Consider the following 20,169-nt stretch of genomic DNA (forward strand, 5'->3'; position numbering starts at 1 on the left):
GTGCAACAATACTGCAGCGCTACTTAGCTTTTGGCTTTGATATGATAGTGGGTCTTTCAGTGTTACAGAGGTGCGAGTCATGAACGAGTTGTTCTTTTGCTGAATCGGGACTCACAGGTACTCACTTACTCACTCCTGCTGCCGCTAGAGATTAAAAAAGGAGACCAAGCAACATGTCATTAAGGTGTACAGGGTAATTTGGATTGTTGGTTAAAATTTGATATTTTTATGCACTTGTTCACTTTAGCAAAAAAAAATGCAACTTGTACTCTTGTGTTCTGTGCGTCTGGGATGTGATGCACATACGCACAAAACACAACGTCACATGCAGTGACATTGCCCCAATTCGCAGTCCTGCCGCATGACGTAGAGGTCGGATATACGCGACCTGAACGTCCAGACTGCAGTAGCATCAGATGCATATCGGATTTACTTCTACTTAAAATAGAGGCGTGGGTCGCATATTGTACTGTTCACACTGATATGAAAAAAATAGATACAGATCACATATGAGCAAAAAAATCGGAATTGACCTGGAGTGTGAACGTAGCCTAATTGTGCAGCTGTTACTCTAACAGGATTTGTATAAATATATTAGCCCTGTTTCTCAAATCAACTTTTGGTTCCCCTTCCTGCCCGAGCTGCACCACAGGATCCACAAAACGGACGTTTCATTTGGTCATATTGCGAGTTTCACAGACGCAAGGGCGCTCGACGAGCATGTAGATGTGAGTCATGAACGAATCATTCAATACTCAACGACTGCTTGTTTTCCTGAACGCCAGTTTGTGAACAGGCTTTGTTTTTGAAGTGGATAGGGTTCATTTTGTACATAGTTATTTTATGATACTGTTGCACTCTTAAATCATTATTGTAACATTGCCCTATTGTTCTGATTGTTTGCATTTTGTTTTTCATTTGCCCACAATAGGGGCTTCACATCAAAGGAGAGAGGTTTGCTTTGCAAAATATTTTGTACATAATTAACCTTGTTCAAATATGATTTTTTTTTTTTTGAAGCGGACAAGCAGAGAGAGATTGCCGATTGGTTCATGAAAAACACAGTGAACTGCAGATTGACTGGGAATAAAAGCTGCAGTTTATCAAGACCGAGTGGATTTACCATTAATTTTTTTTTTTGTCCATATTTTTTTATTGGCCTGTGGCACGTTCTAAATATATAATTTACTCAGAAAACAACAACAAAAAATTAAATATATATAATATAAAATTTTACAAGAGTTAAGTCAGAATCTTAATTATGAAAGTTGTAATCTAACAAGAGAAACTTGTAATTTTATGAGGGAAAATAATAATAAAATACATTTTTAAAGTCATAATATGAGAAACAAACAACCATGAATAAAGTTGTAATTTTTGGAAAATTAGTTTGGGGAAAAATTATAATGTTATAAGAATGAAGTCAAAACATTATGGGAATAAAGTCATAATCATGACAAGAAAATTTGCAAGAAGAAAGTTGAACTAATTTGGGGGGGGGCTGGAAACCACAACAAAAATGGAAAAAAAAACAGCTGTAATTTTATGAGAAAAAAAGTGTAAATATTAAGAGAAAGTCGTATTGTAACGAGGAAAAAAAGTTGCAACTTAACGAGAATAAACACGTACTACTACGGGGAAAATAATGTCATTTTAGTAGCATAGAGTTGAAATATTAAAGAAAAAGTATGTATTTATTTAGTTTTTGAAAGTCCTAATATGGAAAATTAGGTTGGGGGAAAAGTTATAATATTATGGGAATAAAGTCATAATATTACCAGAAGAAACAATTACTACTATTTGGAAAATTAAAAAAAACAGCAGCAAAAATGGGGATAAAAATATGCGTTTTCACCTTATATCACATAGCTGAGATGCACTTTTTTCTGGAAATATATAACTTCTTGGCACATATTTACAGAATATCTAAGTGGCCCTTGCATCTTTTCATTTTTCACTATATGGCCCCTGCTGGAAAAAGTTTGGACACCCCTGGTATGGAGACAATCATTTTAGTTCCCACTGTGCAGCGTTAACATTTGATTAAATCCTGGAGACTTCCAGAACAAGTCAGTGGTTTCAATCTGGGGAGTGGGTGGAACTTGTTGAGATTGTGCCTTGAGTACCTGATTCACTTCAGTGAGTGACTCATACGAACTCGAGTACCATCACTGGTCTGTGTCGCCGCTTGTATGAAAATAAAATGGCACCTATTCACACAGGGAGCATCCGAGTCACTCGTTGTGAGCACAGTCGCATGTAAATTAGCAATATTGTCATGTCGCAAAAGGGTCAAAGTCTTGTCAACAGCTTGTTGAAAGACACACATTCTGGCTTTAAGCAGTTCACAAAAAAATACTTGGTTGTTTAATTTCACACTGTATGGTTGAGCAGCCAATCCAGAGACACAAAATTTGTATACAAGCAATTAAAACATGGCTTTTCCATAATATGTCCCCTTTAAAAGAGAGGCGAGGATTAATGAGAGAGGGGGAGGCTGTTTAAAGGACACCATACAAATGTCTTCAGTGTGACCTTTCCTCTCCTTTACCGTAGAATCTTCATCAATAAAATGCAGCATGATTAATCAATTGACCTCTAGCTTGTGTAGGGCGGAGACCAGTGTGGAACCCTTTTCACCTGGTTTCCTCGTTCCACTGTAACGCTTCAATAACACTTGAAGATCCACTTTCCTTTTAATCGATACATTCCGCTCTCCTTCCAATCTTCCATCCATTTAGTATGCATTATTCACCCCGTTTTTTCCCAACGATTTCTACTAACCTTCTCATCTGATTTGGTATTTGGCGACGCTGAGTGCTGTTACTTAATACAATGACATGTCCGACATGCACGCCAAGCGACACATATCGACCACACACATATATATATTTTTAAGGGCTCCCTGTTATGACTTTCTAATGATGTTATAACGATAATAGGTGTACTGGAGCTTGTTTATGAGCACCAAACAACTTTTATGAGGGAAAAGTTCTGAATTTTCATGATGTCCTGAAGGAAAAATACCCTTCCTTGTGGACATGATGCCGCCTCTGACCTGCCCTGAGCCGGAAGAATTGGCCGGTATTCGCTCACCACAGCTTGGTAAAAGAAAAAGAAAAAAGAAAAGCTTTGTCAAAGAAAATTAGCCTTTGCTACACATCTTAAAAAAAAAAAGCTTGGACATCTTCCAACTATCCATCAGTAGTCTAGAGACATAGGAACTGTAAGTTTTATCTTCAGTGAATAAGATGACCAATCATTTTCTATGCCGCTTATCCTCATTAGGGTCACGAGGTTATGCTGCAGCCTATCCCAGCTGACTTCGGGTGACAGGCGGGGTACACCCTGGACTGGTCGCCAGCCAATGGCAGGGCACATATAGACAAACAAACATTCACACTCACATTCATACCTATGGACAATTTAGAGTCTCCAATTAACCTAACATGCATGTTTTTGGAATGTGGGAGGAAACCGGAGTACCCAAGAAAATCCATGCACGCACGGGGAGAACATGCAAACTCCACACAGGAATGCCCAACAGACATTCAAACCCAGGTCTTCCCGATCTCCTGACTGTGACTGTGTGGCCAACACGCTACCAACCACTAGACCACCGTGCGGCGACCTAGCATGATGTTGCCGTTAATGTGTTCTGTCCGGCCCTTTCATACTACTCATAATGAAACTACGTGTGTGTGTATGCGAGATAATTAAGCGAGAAGGGTGTGGTTGCGCCAAGGAAAGGCCTTGTAATCGTGTGTCATGTCTCAAGTGCAAATATGTTGGAGTACCGCATGGTGGCCTAGTGGTTAGCATGTTGGCCACACAGTCAGAGCCGGAAGGTCTGTGTTCGAATTTCCGCCTGGGCATCTCTGAGTGGAGTTTGCATGTTCTCCCCGTGTGTGCGTGGGTTTTCTCCAGGTACTCCGGTTTCCTCCCACATTCCAAAAACATGCATGTTAGGTTAATTGCCGACTCTAAATTGTCCATAGGTTGTTTGTCTATATGTCTATATGTGCCCTCTGATTGGCAGGGTGCAGGGTGTACCCCGCCTCTCCCCCGAAGTCAGGCCCAGCATACCCGCGAGTTTAAGGGAGTAAGCGGCATAAGAGTAAGGTTAGATGACTGGACACGTGACATAAGAGTAAGACTATAAGCGGCATAGAAGATGGATGGATAGAGTGGAAAATATTCCATTCCTAACATATGTAATGTTACCCCTGTTGTAGCTCACATAGGTATGCTAGTCTTTCTAACATTGTGTCCCACTCCTTAATGTTAAGTTGTTGTAAGTGATATATGGCATTTGTTAAGTTGTATATGAAGAAGGTGGATAAAGTCCACAACAGCGCTTCTCGGAGACACACAACACTGTCGGAGACAGACTTGGACAAACACAGCTCATTAGCATTACAGCTGCAGACAAACAAATGGTGTGTTCCCAGTAAGGCTTACTTAAAACACTTTTAAACAGTCTAAAGTCCAGCATGAAGGCTAGATTTTGGACAACACACTCACAATACACTATTGTGGGACTTATTTGAAGTTGTTGAAAAATATGACCTTTTGTGGATCTTTGAAGGGATCAAAATGACAAGGCGGGATCAGTTTTCTACAGGACTGTGCTTTATTTTAGTCTAAGCAGAATATAATGAACTAGAGAACTACAGAGTTCAGGAGCACTATGGGAGGGATCTCACTCCAAATCAAGGGGAAACGGACCCGAGCTCACGTTGATTCAAATTACATCTGTTTGGAAAAACAAATTAAAAAAATGCTATCTCAGTCATGGGATAGAAGCATTTCATTCATTGTGAATTTGAATAAATATAAATACATTTTACATGAATGAATAGGATTAGATGATGAAGCTGGGAATGATTAGTGAAGAGTCTGATTGGATTCTCAGTAGGCCGAGACATTTTTGGTCCTTGTAACCGATGGCAATGGAGAGTCATGCACAAAATGGAGGTAAATTAAACAGCAGGTTTTCTGACTTTAAAGATTTGGCACTCCCCCCACCGCTTCTACAATACAGGGTGGTCCAAGCAATGTTCACAGGTAGTAACTGCGAGTGAGAGAACAGGCTGGGTTTAAGGCAGAATTCCCTCCTCACATTGGGTAAATGATTGGAGCAGATATAGTCAGTTGGGAGGCAAAAAAACCCAAACAAAAACAATATAACAAAATGTAAACACATAGTAGATGAAGTCCAAAGACATGTCAATGACAACCACCAGCCCTTAAGAAACAAAACGAAGTTGTTCCGCATTCATCCATAGCTTAAATACAATGATGACAGCATAGGCAATGATCTGTTTGTGTTTGCTTGACTTTGATGACTTTCAGGGACTCCTTTCAGACCGAGGACCAGGCGTATTGGTCTCCCGGGGTTAAAATTGATTCCATAAATAGGTACATTTTTTTGACAAAGGTGACAGTTCAGATCGGACAAGGGATTTCTTGGAAGTCTTTTGATAATTATCGCAGCGTCAAAGCTGTATGTATCCGCCTGTGCCTTTTATATACAGAACCAAGCAAGGCGGCTATATTGCAGCAAGTCTGTGTGCATTCATATACTCGATTAGATGCATTGACACGTGACAATGTCAGCGTCTGGTATGATGTTTAAAATACTTGTCCAGTTTCAGGGTTTAAACTTAGACACTACCTCCAAAGCTGGATAATTGTGTGTGCAGACATGGAAAGATGTGATAAAATTACCAGTTTTTATAAGCTCAGATCTGTACAAGGTCCCCAAAAGTGACATAATCAAGAGCGCAGTGGACTTCCTCCTTATCCCACATGACCAGTGCCATCAGTCAACCTTTTTATAGTGCATTTTGTTTATTAATTTTTTTACTGATCCAAGAGCTGTCAGCATGCAGAATATCTTGAAGGTATTTGAAATATGGATTGTGCATCTTCAAAAATATAAATAAAAAAAAAAAACATCAAAACCTCATGACAATGAGTCCATCCCAGCTTCAGCTGATATTCACAAAACATTGGAGAGTATAAAATCCCAAACTTTGAACATCAGCGATTCACTATACAAGAAATAAAAGTATTTTCATCATCTATTTTTTTGATAAATTATTCCATAGGTTCCTTCTCTTTATTTGACTGAAATATATCATTTTATTTTTTTTTTCTTACCTTTGAACATGAGATATTGTACGTAGCCTATAAAGAAGGCTGAACAAAATTGAAAAATAAGCTATATTGTATGTACAAGAGAGATGCGGCAGTGTGGACAGGAGAGAGTAGCGGCAGATTGGAGACGTTCTTTGATGATCGGTACTGATCAATCTCCATTTATCTCGGTTCCTTTTTGTTTTTGGATGCTCCAAAATAGCTTAGATACATGACCAGGGGTTGTGGTTTCATTTTCTAAGGCTAGGTCCTAGGTACTTCCCAAATGTCACTATGACTGTACACCCAAGCCTGCTTTTCACCAAGTGTTACAGTTCTCTTCAGTTGGCCACGGTATGCTCTTGATTCCATGTTGAGTGGGGAGGATTCCTCATTTTTGTACCCCGTTGTAAGGGTTCTAGTCGCGGTGCTTTTGTAGGGTGTAGCTAAAGACACTGTCCGTTGACTGGTCACCAATGGAAACATGAGCCTCATTAGGCTTTACCTGAACTGACCTGAACCGTACCACTTGGCTCATTAGCGAATGGTTGTCTGCTACACTTTTAAACCTCGGTCCAATTTGGAAGTGTAAGATGTGAGCATGTCCAAAACTTCCGTTCCTAGATCCTGCAGTGCTGACCGCTGTGGTTTGTATAGTGACATCATTGTACCACAGAGTGAGGCTTCTCAGCACACACTACCCTACAATCTCTCTAATTTCTATTTTATAGGCTATTTACATGAAGAAATAATACAAAAATTGGTCACTATTCCTAGTCCGACGTAATCATCCATGCCTTGTGAGGGACCCTTATGTGCATTATTAGCGTAATCTGTTTGTTGTTGCTCTTGTAATTGGTTCATGATATGACAGACCGCCTCAAATCGTCGTTCAGTTGCTTTATCTGCCTCATCAGTAATCCACCCCGGTGACGGGACGCAATCTTTTTATGTCGGCTGAGTCTCTCCACCAATCATAGCGCCTGATGCCCCGAGTATCGGTGTGTGACTTTTGTGGCGTTTTCATTTAGCTATCACGCTCCCCCTCTTCCACCACCTCTTGGTACCTATTTCCATCTCCCAAAAAAATCCCATTCCACTCTGGAGTCAGATGACGGACGGAAAAGCTCTCCCTCCCTAAGCAGCCATTAGATGGGGAGGCATTAATTTCTTCCGTCCTGTCCAACAGGTTGCTTTAATTATCTCTACACTTTCAGTCAATTACATTTCACTTCCTTTCTGTGACAATCACTACTATTTTGGGGTGAAGGGGATGAAGACTGGGAGGCGTGCTTAACCCGACGCTGGTTGGGATCCTACTTCTATCCAATGATAGACCTTTTGGCTAGTGGGCTGTAGGTTATAGTTATGGGGCCAAATTACTCCACATGGATAAAACTTTAATTATGGGTATCTAAAATATATATTGATGTGTATTTCGGTGAATGCAAAATTTGATTTGCCACTATTTTTAATGAACGTAACATATTTTTATGTTTTTATGAGTACACTTCAACTTTAAATTTGGACTCTGCAGGTTCGGAGAACGTGTCCAATACCTCTCACTGGTTTGATTTCACATTGTATAGTTGTGCTGCCATATACATGTAGTACATATAGTACGTGTCATCAATACTGTGCTGTTTAGACCCAAGAGTCGGCAGCATGCGAGGATAGCGTGGGCGTCGTGGGCTCACCAGGGGGCCTCAGCCTGCCATTGGAATGGGGAAGTAGAGCGGCATCTGGTATTGAAGCTTGGGTAATGCGAGTGTTTGATCTTCGACGGCTAAGGCAAGCACAGGAAATGTCATTGCTTACGGAACATTAGATAAGCCATCAATTAGTTCAGCCTCTCATGAACTGCTCTGAGCATTGTTTTGACTGACTTGCTGCTTTGTGCATGCACCTGATAGTAAAGTACTGTAATTTCCCCTGTATCATGTACGCCAGCTTTGATTTACTCCACAATATAAACAAGACATTCACTTTTACAGATGTCGCTTTGGCTGCAAATTCAAGAACTTGAGGTTGCTTCACAAAAATAAGTGTCCCAGCCTTCAGAATTGGGTAAACTGTTGTCATTTTAGTGAAACTATAAACATCGGTCTAAGCCATGACATGAAGGATTCTATCCCACCTGCGCCATCACGTCTTGAGGGATGTTGGATGACGTGTTTCCGCCTCTCCAGGGACACAAATTGTGGCTAATCCTCCCTTCATCATTTATGTGCGCGCAGAACAAAAAAATAATAATTGCCCCCTTTGTCATTTTGGTCCCTGGTGATATTTTTTTGGTTTTCTCTAACTGTTGATGGATAAAAGCTGGTGATTACAGAGCGATCATTGGAGGTGGTGGACTAGGATGGCTAATATGGTGCAGGGGATGATTCAGCGGTGGTTGGCGTGAACAGGTTTAAAAATAGGAACAAAGCTAGGGGAAGGGTTTGTTCCGCCACTTGCTTGGCAATTTGTGCTTTATCGCAATGGGTCTACAAGTTCTCTCAGTTATTTGCAATAAATCTGGTCTCGTTTTTTTCTGTTAGGTGGACTAAGCTAATAGACTCTTTGAACCCTTTAATCCTATTCCCTGGCAGCACAGATATATGGCGCTTGTCACCAGGAGCGTGTTTACACCTTCTATTTTTATAGTCATCCTAGAAGCATTAGTTTAAAAGGATGCTTACTCCTCCTGCTGAAACCTGCTTCTTAGCGCCTGTCAGCAGCCGAAACTCAAAGTGTTTTGGGGTGGGAAGCTGGCGTTTGTTTGACAGAGCAGACTGAGGGAATGTTCAGAATTGTTGGCATTTTACGAAGGAGTGTGTCCTTATCTTTGACCCACAATCGGTGTAGAAAGTAGGTCAAGGACATGTTAACAGTGGAATGTACATCATGTTGTTGTAGCGTCATTGCTACGTGGTTTTCATGTTTATCCTACATCTATAGGAAAGGGGACGTTTGACACAACTATACAACTTTTTCTAGTCTTGTTTCCACCGAGTCTTTCAGTTGGTTAGTTTGCATTTGACCGCGTTCCCATTGTTGTAAAGGGTAAAATGGCCTGAGCATGAGCCTTTCAACTAAGGATTTAGGCAATTTTTACCAGAGATGGCCAGCATTATCAAGAGATGATTTAGGCAAAAAGCAAATTTTTGTCAAAAAAATGACCATTATTTTAATAGGGTGACGATATCCAACCTTCTTATGGCCTGTGCTGGATATGCTCCTGTACATGTGTTCTTCAGGTCTTTTGCAGAAATTCTGCCAAACAGACTGTAACTGAGCTGTAACAGAAGATCTGACGATAAGTCTTTTGCTCCGAACTTGGCGAAAAACGGGATACTTCGAATCAACATCCCCAAATATGCTGGATGGCGACAGTTGCCAATGCTAACACAAACCCAACACCACTTGGTCTTCACTCCGTTAAGCCGTCAGTCAACCATTCATATTTCCGCCTCCGATATTACAGTACCTGCAAAGGCCGAAGAACTGTGCGTGGTGAACACAAATAAAATGCCTGAAACAGATGTGACACACCGTCTTAGCTACGGCTCTGATACTACTTCCCTAGCCAAAACATTTGCCGGGTGACCTCAATCCCCCGCATTCTCTCTCTTTTATACTGAACTGCAGTCTTGACAAAAGCTGGATAAATCCCGAAGGCTGTTGATTGGTCGATGGAGAATTATCCTTCTATGTTGTCTTTCACGTTACAATACAATTGACTAACTGGGGAGAAAAAATATTGATTACGTTTTTTTCCCTTATTTAAAAAAAATAAATAAATAAACTGCACGTTGGTACGTAGGCCTGTCACGATAACATTTTGCTGATTGATAATTGTGCTCCAAATTATCGTTGATAATGGATATTATCGACAATTTTTGTGACCATTTTTTCGTTAATTGGCTGTCGGGACAAAGGGTCTGCTGCACCTTCAGCTGTAGTTTTTTTTCCTCAGTTGGGAAAACTGAAACGGATGGTTTTGTTTCAGGTGTGCATACAATTTGGTCGTGTTCCCCTGCTTCCTTGTCACCACTTTCGAACAAATGCAACATATCGGTTCGTCAGCATTCATTCGCTCACCTTGTTCATTCTGTTTAAAACCAAAATATTCCCACACTGGTGCTGTTGCGTTCGCCTTAGGAACCATCACTTGTGTGCCTTCATTCATGTTAGCATTGCCTCTCTCACAAGGCTAATTTGGTGCACTCACTAGTAGCCCCGCCTCCACGAGCAGATGAAACATGCACGTCAATTTATTGAGGGTGTCATCATTATCGACGTGTTTTTTTTTTTCATGTTCAATTAATCAATTTATCTATTGTCTTGACAGGCCTACTGGTACATATTGGATATTTTTGTAATTCTTTAGAACAATGGAAACACGGTAAAATGCTCAGTGAAAACAAGGCCTTAATTATTTGAGCTTCATTCTTCTGGCAGTTTTGGTAGCTTCCGTTGCCTTCATGTCCCTTTTATAGAACCACTTTGCTTTTAACAATATGCGGCTTCATACGTTGCAATACAAAAACCGTCAGGAAAGAAAAATCCAAAACGACACCAGCCAGGGTCCTTGTTGTTCGGTCTTTACCATGGATTGTCGCTTGAACATCGTAAAGGCGAAGGAGAAGTCTTCAGTGTCTGCACCCTGTCCAGCGCAGGCATGGGTCATCTTTTTTTTTCTGGAACAGTCTCTCTCTGTTACCTTGGATGGACATCGTATTGGCGCAGTATCCAGTGACCATATGATGTCCGTTGTTCCTTTTGTCCCGTTCCATTGCAACTTCAAGTATTTTTTTTTTTAAACAGCAAAAGTTAGCAAATCTACTTTTTTTTTTGTTGTTGTTTTTTTAATCTACTTCTAACGTATAATACAACCTGGCGCCCAATCAGCATCCAGAGCAAAAAAAGATCAGCCCCTAAGCTAAGATTCAATTTTTTTTTTTTTTAAATACATGAAGTCTATTTTCTTTTCATTCGTACTTACAGTAGGCCACTGGATATTGATTTAATGTTGTTTTTTTTTACTACGAGTAATACTTGCAGCTACAAGGTATGATTTTTCTTAAATATATATTTATATATTTATATATTTATATTCTTTTAAAAAGTGTTTTAGTCCTTTGGTCCCTATTTCCTAAGGAATGATGCATGTAATTTATCCTGGATTCTTCTTCTTCTTCGTCGTCGTCGTCGTCTTCATCCATCCAGAGCTCGGCCCTGTCACACAGCACACATCTGTGTAGGCACAAAAACCAAAATGGCAGCAGGCTGGTGTGCGTGTGTGTGTTTCTTTATGTATGTGTGTGTTTGCTTCAGTACTTGAATTGGCATTTGCACTTATTTATACATGTACAAAGTTTTTTTTGTAGTTCTTCCTATTGTTTCTGTGTATGCGTGTATTGATGGTATGCATGCTTTAGAGCATAATGAGTCTATAAAGTTTTTTTTTTCATCTTTTTTTTTTTCCCAACCCATCATGTCTAAAAAAGAGCAGCAAAAAAGTTGGTCTCTGCAGAAAATCTCCAAACCAAAACGGAATAATAAAAAGAGGCATTTGCAAAAAAACAGGAGGGGGGGAGGAAAAAAAGGAAATCTCTTCTCTGTCGTCCAATCTTTCAGCGGGATTCCAGTGGGATCAAGAGACCACCATTCCTTCGTGATATGTAGCAGAGCAAGGAGTCTTTGTACTTTCGACTGCACTTGTGGAAATAAGGTGTTGTGGCCCTTCATCCTGCGACAGAAGAGACAGCAGAGGGAAAGGAGGAGGTTCAAGTCAGGCTCGTCGTTATCACACAGACTGACAGGCATAGCCAACAGCATGACACACAGATGGGAAGGGGGAACGGGAAAATCATAAAATTAGAAGTGTGTGTCAATCAAATCCAGAAATAAGTGAGCTGGAGGTGCATTTTTTTTCCCCAACTCTGTAGAACAGTAGAAAAGACATCGACACTGTGATCCAAGCAAAGACCCTTTTGTAGGGAGCCAAACAACTGATACATAGTGTGCTCTTTTGGTCCTGTTCACTTAAACCAAAATCACAGGGAAAGGGGAAAAAAAAAAACGTGAATAAAATCACTACCTGGGAAGCTTTTATGTTTTTTCACGTGATGAATCCCATCATTTCCATGCTAAATTTGACCCACATCGTCAAGTGATCTCGGCCCCCTTGCTTAGTTTGGATGATCGTGTTTACACTTGACCAAACAAACCGCACTACCAGAGCAATCACAGGTTCACAATTATGTTCTGTCACGCCCCCACTGGGGCACAGAAATGTTTGAGAAGCGCTGTTTTGACCTAATCGAACATGGCGAGTGTGACTACACACCCATTTGTCAGTGTGCCACAGCTCAAAATTTTTTATTTTGACCGACACCTGATTGGCTAAATTCAACGAATCCAGGGTTTCCCAGACTTAAAATGCAGTTCTGAAAAACGCACAAAACCAATTCTGTCACTTTGTGATGAAAGAAAAGTAATTTGTTAAAACTAGTGATGCTCCGATCAGGGTTTTATGCTGCCGAAACCGATCATCCGGGACTGAAATCGACCGATACCGATCACATGGATTAATCAATTTATTTATAATGAGTGCTATTGGCCAGGGTTGCAGAATAAAGGGGAAAAAGTCAGGACAATTCCAAGGTCCCTTGACTGCCAGGGGACCGAAACCCCTGCTACTGGCTATATAAACTATATGATATGAAAAAAGGAAGCATAAAATATTTGACTTACTTTTTGAAGATAACATATATCACTGGTGAAATTTCCAGAGGATGAGACGCTCTCTTTAAGGAGATTTTGGATGTGAGACATTGGTGGAACTTCCAGGTGCATGAGAAAGCACTCGCCGAATTCGGTGCCTTCCACTGCTGAGAAAGGCTGATCACGTTTTGTTACTGTTTTGTGGGAGGGGAAAGTGGGTGGATGCTGCCAAAGATGTGAGTTAGTTCGAGACACTACACTATACGAAAGGTGACCGGCGTTGAAAAGCAAGTATCCGCACATGCCAATCTTGTGATTTTTCATGGAAATCGGCCGATACTGATCGGTGGCATATCGATCGGAGCACCCCTAGTTAAAACGCACCACAAATTACTGTTACACCAGACATGTAATGTGAAAGTATTGTCTCATCGCATGTCTCGAATGTCAGAAATGGACATGTACAAATACCGAGCTGTTTAAGTCCTGCTTATAACGATGGTTTGTAAGCTCACAATGTCATATTTTACATTCAAATCTGCATTACTTTGCATTACTTACTAATTTAATAGCTACTTTAGCCCAAATGTAGACACTTAAAGTGTAATGTCCATTATTCGAGGTTGTCAGCACTTGCTTTATCACAAAAAAGTAAGCGTGATCATTTTTTTGCTATTGCCATGTTGAAACACAGTCACAACAAGAAGGTACGAGATTACCATCGGACTGTGATTAAATGCCTGATAAAACACAGAAACGGACGTAGATGATAACAGAGATTGCTGCCATTTTTAACGGATCGTCTCTTCGAACTTTTTTGTTATTCAGAACAGCAGTCCAGTGACTTTTGAGATGGGATTTGACCATTTCATTACGGTGGGCGAATGGTTCAATGTTAAAGCACCCTACCGGTTATAATTCATCTGATCTTCAAACTTTTATGCTGTAGTAACAAATAAGTTGTTAGTTGGAAGCCATAATAAATTTGTGTGGTATGGTAAGATTGTTGCCATACTTAGACCATGTTCCACAAAACTTCCTGAGAACCCTATGATTCCGCAGTGTTCTTTTGTCGTTTATATCTTTGTTTATTTGCAATACACAAAAGGAAAGAAATACAACACGGCAGTTCATAGGACTGCAATGGCAGCACACCTCAAACAGGAACTAGCTTTTCTTGGAATCCCATGATAAAACAGCTTTCCCTTTGCCTTTGTATTGACACATTATGGCTAAATGCGTCCACGCGGTGGTGATTTGAAAATAAAAAAAAATCTGGTTTACAGCCTATCATCTCTAATATGTTGTGAGCTATGATGTGGGTGAAGAAAGGCTCCGATATCACAGCAAATTGCTCCCGGGGAGCGAACATGAAAGGCTCTGATTCGCCGATGCGAACCCGCAGCCAGACGCTCTTTGTTCTACCTTTCGCCTCCTGTAAATGAGCTTGTTATCGTTTCATAATAGATCTGCTTTTTAGATGTCAGGGCACAGATTCGAACTTATTTCCCTGTGTTAGCCAAATGGAGACGGGCCATTAACGGCATACAAACAGTCAACCAGTTCTGATTACGGATCGTGATTTACAAGCTGTGAGTGATTCTCGCTGCATGTCTGCTATAGCAGAAGAACATTGGCTTTTAATGGAGGTTTATTTTATTCGCCGGGATAACAGCTTCTTGGAAGTTAGCAGGTAACTTTTTTCATACACTTTTTTTGGACAGTGAAGACCTACAAAGTTGAAAGCTCCCTGAAATTAGGAATTGAAATTATCATTAATGTTGCATGAAACTTTATGGTGCATTAAGCTAGTATCCAAAAGTTTTACTTGTAAATTTGTTGTGTTTTTCTTTGCACTATGCGCTTTGTTCTTTCTTTGCTTGATGATCAATGGAACACACTCACGCATGACCAGTGGCGGAGCTACAGGATGGCCACCCTCGGTCACTCTCCAACCACCCCAGGGGCCGCCCACACGGCTGGGGGACAATTTTGACAAACGCGGCTCTGTGGTGCAGAACATTAGTTCAGCCTAATCGCCGTTTACGCTTTCACTGCAGCACACAACTTTCCGTGGGAGAGCAGAAGAGAGCTGCCCATTTTGTCAAGGAGCTGTCAATGAAACCGCAAACTGCAAGCGGTCGGTAAGTTTTCCAGGATTACTTTGGTCGGTTTCGGTCAAATTTTCTCACTGTTGACGTTGACTTAAATCTGTTAATATTGGAAGCTCTCTGTAGCAGCATGAGTGGGCATGTAAACCAAGGAGTCTAGAGTTAAAATAGGAATGCCGATTGGCACCCACTTCCGTATTATGCCCTGTGCAGGTTTGGCCGCCATGGTGGTGAGCAGAATCCAGAAACTAGTCATCAGCGGTTGAGTCTAGTTATTTTCTTACTAACACAGTTCTGCCACAAGTCTCCGCTTTTCTTAGTGATCACGGCTGCAAAATCACACACAAGGGAGCCAAAGAAAGTTGCCAGTGCCAGCATTTTGATACATAAGGCGAGAAACACTACTGAAAGGATGTGTTCGTGTGGACCTCTGATTGTCCCTTTCCACTGCCTTATTGCCGTCTTTGTCAACAATCAAGTCTTCAGTCAAGGTAAAAGTGATGTTAAATGTCCATTTATCCCTTTAGATGCATTTCAAATTGTTTTCTGTATGGAAATTGTAAAACTATAACAAAATAAAAAAAAATTAAATCCTTTTGTGTTAACATTTTTAGGTGTCCGGAACGGATTAAATGGATTTACATTATTTCTTATGCAACAAATTAATTTGGTTAGAGTAGGTTTCGGTTTGAGTCGGCCCTTCTCGAACGGATTAATGGCGCTAATGGAGGTTCCACTGTACTACGTTCATTATCCAAGGTTTCTGCATTTGGATTTTTGGCACAGAGCTACGATGATCTGCTCCATTCCTGACAGTCTTGAGAGCCCTCGTACTTTCTTACAGAATTATTCATTTCACTTTGCCACCTTTGTAGATTCCATAAAAGGCTCCTAGAAAGTTAAGAGGGCACCACCACAAAGGCGCTTCACCGATCCAGACAGCCCCATGGGGTGCAGTGGCGAGACAAAAGGAAGGGACAGTCACCTGCCTTTTGGCCTTTGAGAGAACACACTTGATGGAATTGACTTTGTCTTATCGAGTCTTGGCCTGGCCAGATTGGAAACTTGCAAAGAAAGGACCTTTTTCACTGCTAATCTGACGACAAACAACTTTATCCTGTTAAACATAAGATGTGTCCAGTATGAGGGTGATAGTTTTGGGGCTAGGCGGCGCCGCTAGCTGTTCCGCTGTCACAGTGTAATTGGTTTGCAGCCTCATAAATAAATAAATGAGAAGTGATTCTGGTGTTAGGCAAACAAAACAATCTCATGCAGATGGAATCCGCGGAGAAGTGGAGTGTCAACATTTGCTCTCGGCGTTCCAAACGTCGGGAAATTTTAATTGGCCGCACAAACACCAGGGTCATCTCGACCAGCCTCGCCGCCAAACAGCTGCTTGTGAGGAAAAAGGTCCTTTTTGCAAATACTTTCATACAAAACGGCGATAAGAGTTAACATTAATGCACATGAAACAACTCCACAGGAGAAAGTGAAAGCATCACAAGGGCACAGCAAACAGCAGCACAGAAAGGGTGAAAGACCACTTCCAGGTATACAGTAGTGCACCAGACCAGCTACAGTAACAAATACCAGCCAAAGAAAGTCATCATTTGTACTGCACTCCACAAGCTGCCGGTGGACTCAATACAGTGTAGCGAGTTCAAAGATACCATCATGCAGCCAACATGACGTCATCCCAAAATAAAATCACACCGGGGCTCCAACTTACTGCTGCAGCAACTTTGGCGTTGGGCGATAGGGGTGTGGCTACAGCGGAGCAAGGCCACCTCACACTGTGACCAGGTTGCCAGGTTGGTGGAAAAGAAGGAGACACACAAGTAGCGGGGACCTCATGTCACAAAAATCAGTGCAGCCTCGTCAAATGATGCTGCTGTTATTGCTTTGTACCGTGAAGATTGGGTAAACAAAGAATTGACATGTTGAACAGAAATAACAAGTAATTATCAACATGCCACAATAGAATGTCATTTCTCACGTCTTTGTGATTGCAGTTGCAGTCTGAAAGGCTGAATTGATGTTTTTTTTTTTTTTTGCCCCCCCCCGCCCCCCCCACACACACACACACACACTTTTTTTTTTTTTCTAATGCACAAAGATAACCCTTAAGGCGGAAATGCATATTTCAAAAAGCCTCCTGTCTACAGTAATTGGATTTGCCTTGCATTGTTTGTGATGAGGTCGGCCACACACAGTGAAGGCTGCTGTTTTTTTTTTTTTTTTTTTTGCATTAAGTTTATCATTTTCAGCACAGAAACAATTTCCAAGTAACTCTTTCCCAGCAGAAGACAGCACTGCTTGATCATTGTTTTCTTTAAATTCAAATTTCACCAACCAAAATTAAGTATCAGAGAGGAATGAAATGTGCTTTGGAATTTATCAACATATGAAAGGTTTTTTTTTTTTTCCCACCAAAGGGAAACAACATTAGCATGAGTTGGCTCCAGTTTGAATAAAAGTAAAACAAGACATTTTGAAACCGGGTTCTATCAGGGTTAAGGTGTGAAATTTGGTACTGGATCTTTGTCAGGGGTGAGGTGCACACTTTGTCTACCATCATTTTGGACCAGTGTCTATTTGAGGTAAGGTGCACAGGTTTGGACCAAGCATGTTATTACTTGCAAGGCACACATGTTTTAACCTGGTGTCTATAAGCGGAAGGATGCAAACCTTTCAGTAAGGGTTACATTTTGGACCAGGTGTCCAATTAGCGCAAAATCATGGACTATTTGGACCAGGTGTCTATTCAGGTGAGTTACAGCAGTTTGGATCATGTGTCTGATAGCGGTAAGAGGCAAATTTATGGACTATATGTTTATTTGGTATAAGATAAAAACGTTTGGACCACATGTCATTGGGGGTAAGGTACAGCATTTTGGGCCAGGTGTCCTATCAGTGATAGGACGCAAAACTATGAACTACGTGTCTATTATTCATCCATCCATCTTCTATATTGCTTGTCCTCACTAGGGTCGCGGGGCTATGCTGGAGCCTATCCCAGCTAACTTCGGGCGAGAGGTGGGGTACATCTTGGACTGGTCGCCAAGCCAATCGAAGCTATATGTCAATTACGTATAAGAAATCAAGTTTGGACCGGGTGTTGATTCAGGTAAGTTGCAACATTTTGGATCAGATGTTTGTTCGTGGTAGGACACAAAATTTAGGACTACATATCTATTGGAACTAAGGTAGACATATTGGACCAGTTGTCCTATTAGCGGAAAGATGCAAAATTATGGACTGTATGTTTATTACATGTAAGAAAAAAAAAAGTTCAGACCAGGTGTCTTTCGGAACAGGTGTCTGTTAGTGGTAAGACGCAAAATTATGGACTACGTGCTTATTAGGTATAAGGTGAAAAAGTTTGGACCAGATGTCTATTGGGGGTAAGGTACAACATTTTGGGCCAGGTGTCCTGTCAGTGGTAGGAAGCAAAATTATGGGCTATACTGTATGTTTTTTATGTATAAGTAAATACAAGTTTGGACTGGATGTTGATTCGGGTAAGTTACAACATTTTGAATCAGGTGGCTGCTAGGTAAGACGCAAAATTTAGAGCTAGATGCGTATTAACGGTAAGGTACAACATTTTGAAGGTGTCTGTCAGTGGTAAGATGCAAAATTATGGACTTTATGTTTATTAGATAGGAAAAAAACATTTTGGGCCAGATGCTCAGTCAGGTAAGTTACAACATTTTGGAGCAGGTGTTATGTTAGGGGCAAGACGCAAAATTACGGACAAGATGGTTATTAGATATAAGAAAAAAAGTTAAGACGAGGCGTCGAGTAAGTTACAACCTTTTGGATCAGGTGTATGTCAGTGGTCACAATATTTAGGACTAGATGTGTATTGGGGTAAGATGCAAAATTATGAACCAAGTGTCTGAGCTGTAAGGCCTTTTTTTTTTTTAAACTGACTGAACTACTGTACCTTTGTGTTATTTAATATCATGGTATCCGGTCACATCTCTTCACTAGTCTAATGTAATGTAAAACCATCCTGGTTCTACAGCACCATGGTCAGTGGTCCTCGAGGCAGATTTTCAACCCCTATGAAGACTTTTTCTGGATTTGGAGGCAAACGATTCTCTTCGATTCCCAGCACCGTCTCCTGCGGTCAGGTAATTATGCACAGCTGGGTATTGATGATGTCATCAATTTCGCACTGGAGCATGCAGCAGTAAATAATGGGAAACTCCAAATCCCTCAGATACGACAATTCTCTCGATTAGGGGGCGACCCGATAAGCTCCCGTGAAGCTGATAATGTGAAATATTGTAACAGGAAAATTGGCCCAATTTCAAAACACATTCAGTCCCTCATGGGGACAAAGTGGGACTGTATTTGCTATTCAGCTTCTGCCTTTTGTACTACAACAACAAAGCAAACTCATAAAGAACAGGCCTGAGAACAGGCGGCACGTTGCGCTACATGTGTCCCCATACCTTAATCCAGACTGCAGACCAGTCAGTAAGGTCGGTTGGCGTCCTTTGGCCGCTTTAGCTGCACCTTCAGCCTCTTCATGCCTATTTGAAAGCCGTTCATGGCCTGGATGGCGGCTTGGGCGCTGGATGGGTTATCAAAACTCACAAAGCCTGAGACCAGAACACAGATGGGGGGGGACAAAGGAGAATGGCAGAGTGGAGAAAAGGACAAGAAAGAGTGACGGGAGGAAGAGCAGACGAGACAGTGTTTGAAAGGAGGCCCCTTTTATCTCGCAACAATGAGACGACAAAAGCTCTTTGTTTTCTCTTTTCCTCATATTAATTGAAAATCTCAGAATTAGGAAAAGATTACATAAAATTGAACAAAGGCTAATAAGGCAGCTAATACAATCAAAGGCTATTAGAAACTCAAAAGCTGAACCAGAACAGAGAACCAAAAAACAACAAAAAAAAAAGTATACTGTCGTCCTCCGTTGCTTTGCGCTTTGAGTTTTGCGGCTTCACTCCTATCACATTTAAAAATATATATATTAATAAATTATGCAGTTTTGTAGTTGAATACAGTCTTGTATTAGTAAAAACAAATGGATAGTTAAGCAAATTGCATGCATTTTTCACCTAATTAAGCACAACAATGACTAAATTAACAAAAACAATGCAACCATATGTAGTATTCTACACAGTAATGTTACTGTAAGACACACAAGCACCAAACTTGATCGCTGGAACAACAGGCTTTT

The 20,169-nt window shown here is 40.9% G+C and overlaps 1 protein-coding gene and 1 long non-coding RNA gene across 10 annotated transcripts in view; one reads left to right on the plus strand and one right to left on the minus strand.

Annotated features, from left to right (window-relative positions):
- Positions 1-19,105, plus strand: part of LOC129179146 (uncharacterized) — a 104,475-nt gene extending 85,370 nt beyond the window's left edge. For both annotated transcript variants that reach the window (XR_008569905.1, XR_008569904.1), the window contains 2 exons: positions 17,955-18,093; positions 18,997-19,105. This is a non-coding gene — a long non-coding RNA (uncharacterized LOC129179146). The remainder of the gene's footprint in view (positions 1-17,954; positions 18,094-18,996) is intronic.
- Positions 4,029-20,169, minus strand: part of celf6 (CUGBP Elav-like family member 6) — a 204,569-nt gene continuing 188,428 nt past the window's right edge. For 4 of the 8 annotated variants that reach the window (XM_054772023.1, XM_054772022.1, XM_054772021.1 and 1 more), the window contains exons 12-13: positions 19,430-19,579; positions 4,030-11,878 (exon numbers count right to left, since the gene is read on the minus strand). In XM_054772023.1, the coding sequence (XP_054627998.1) occupies positions 19,452-19,579 (128 nt within the window). In that variant the 3' untranslated portion in view covers positions 4,030-11,878; positions 19,430-19,451. The other 4 variants (XM_054772024.1, XM_054772025.1, XM_054772020.1 and 1 more) reach the window with 2 other exon arrangements.

Source organism: Dunckerocampus dactyliophorus, chromosome 3 (assembly GCF_027744805.1).
Source record: "Dunckerocampus dactyliophorus isolate RoL2022-P2 chromosome 3, RoL_Ddac_1.1, whole genome shotgun sequence".
In the NCBI taxonomy this organism is placed as follows: Eukaryota; Metazoa; Chordata; class Actinopteri; order Syngnathiformes; family Syngnathidae; genus Dunckerocampus; species Dunckerocampus dactyliophorus.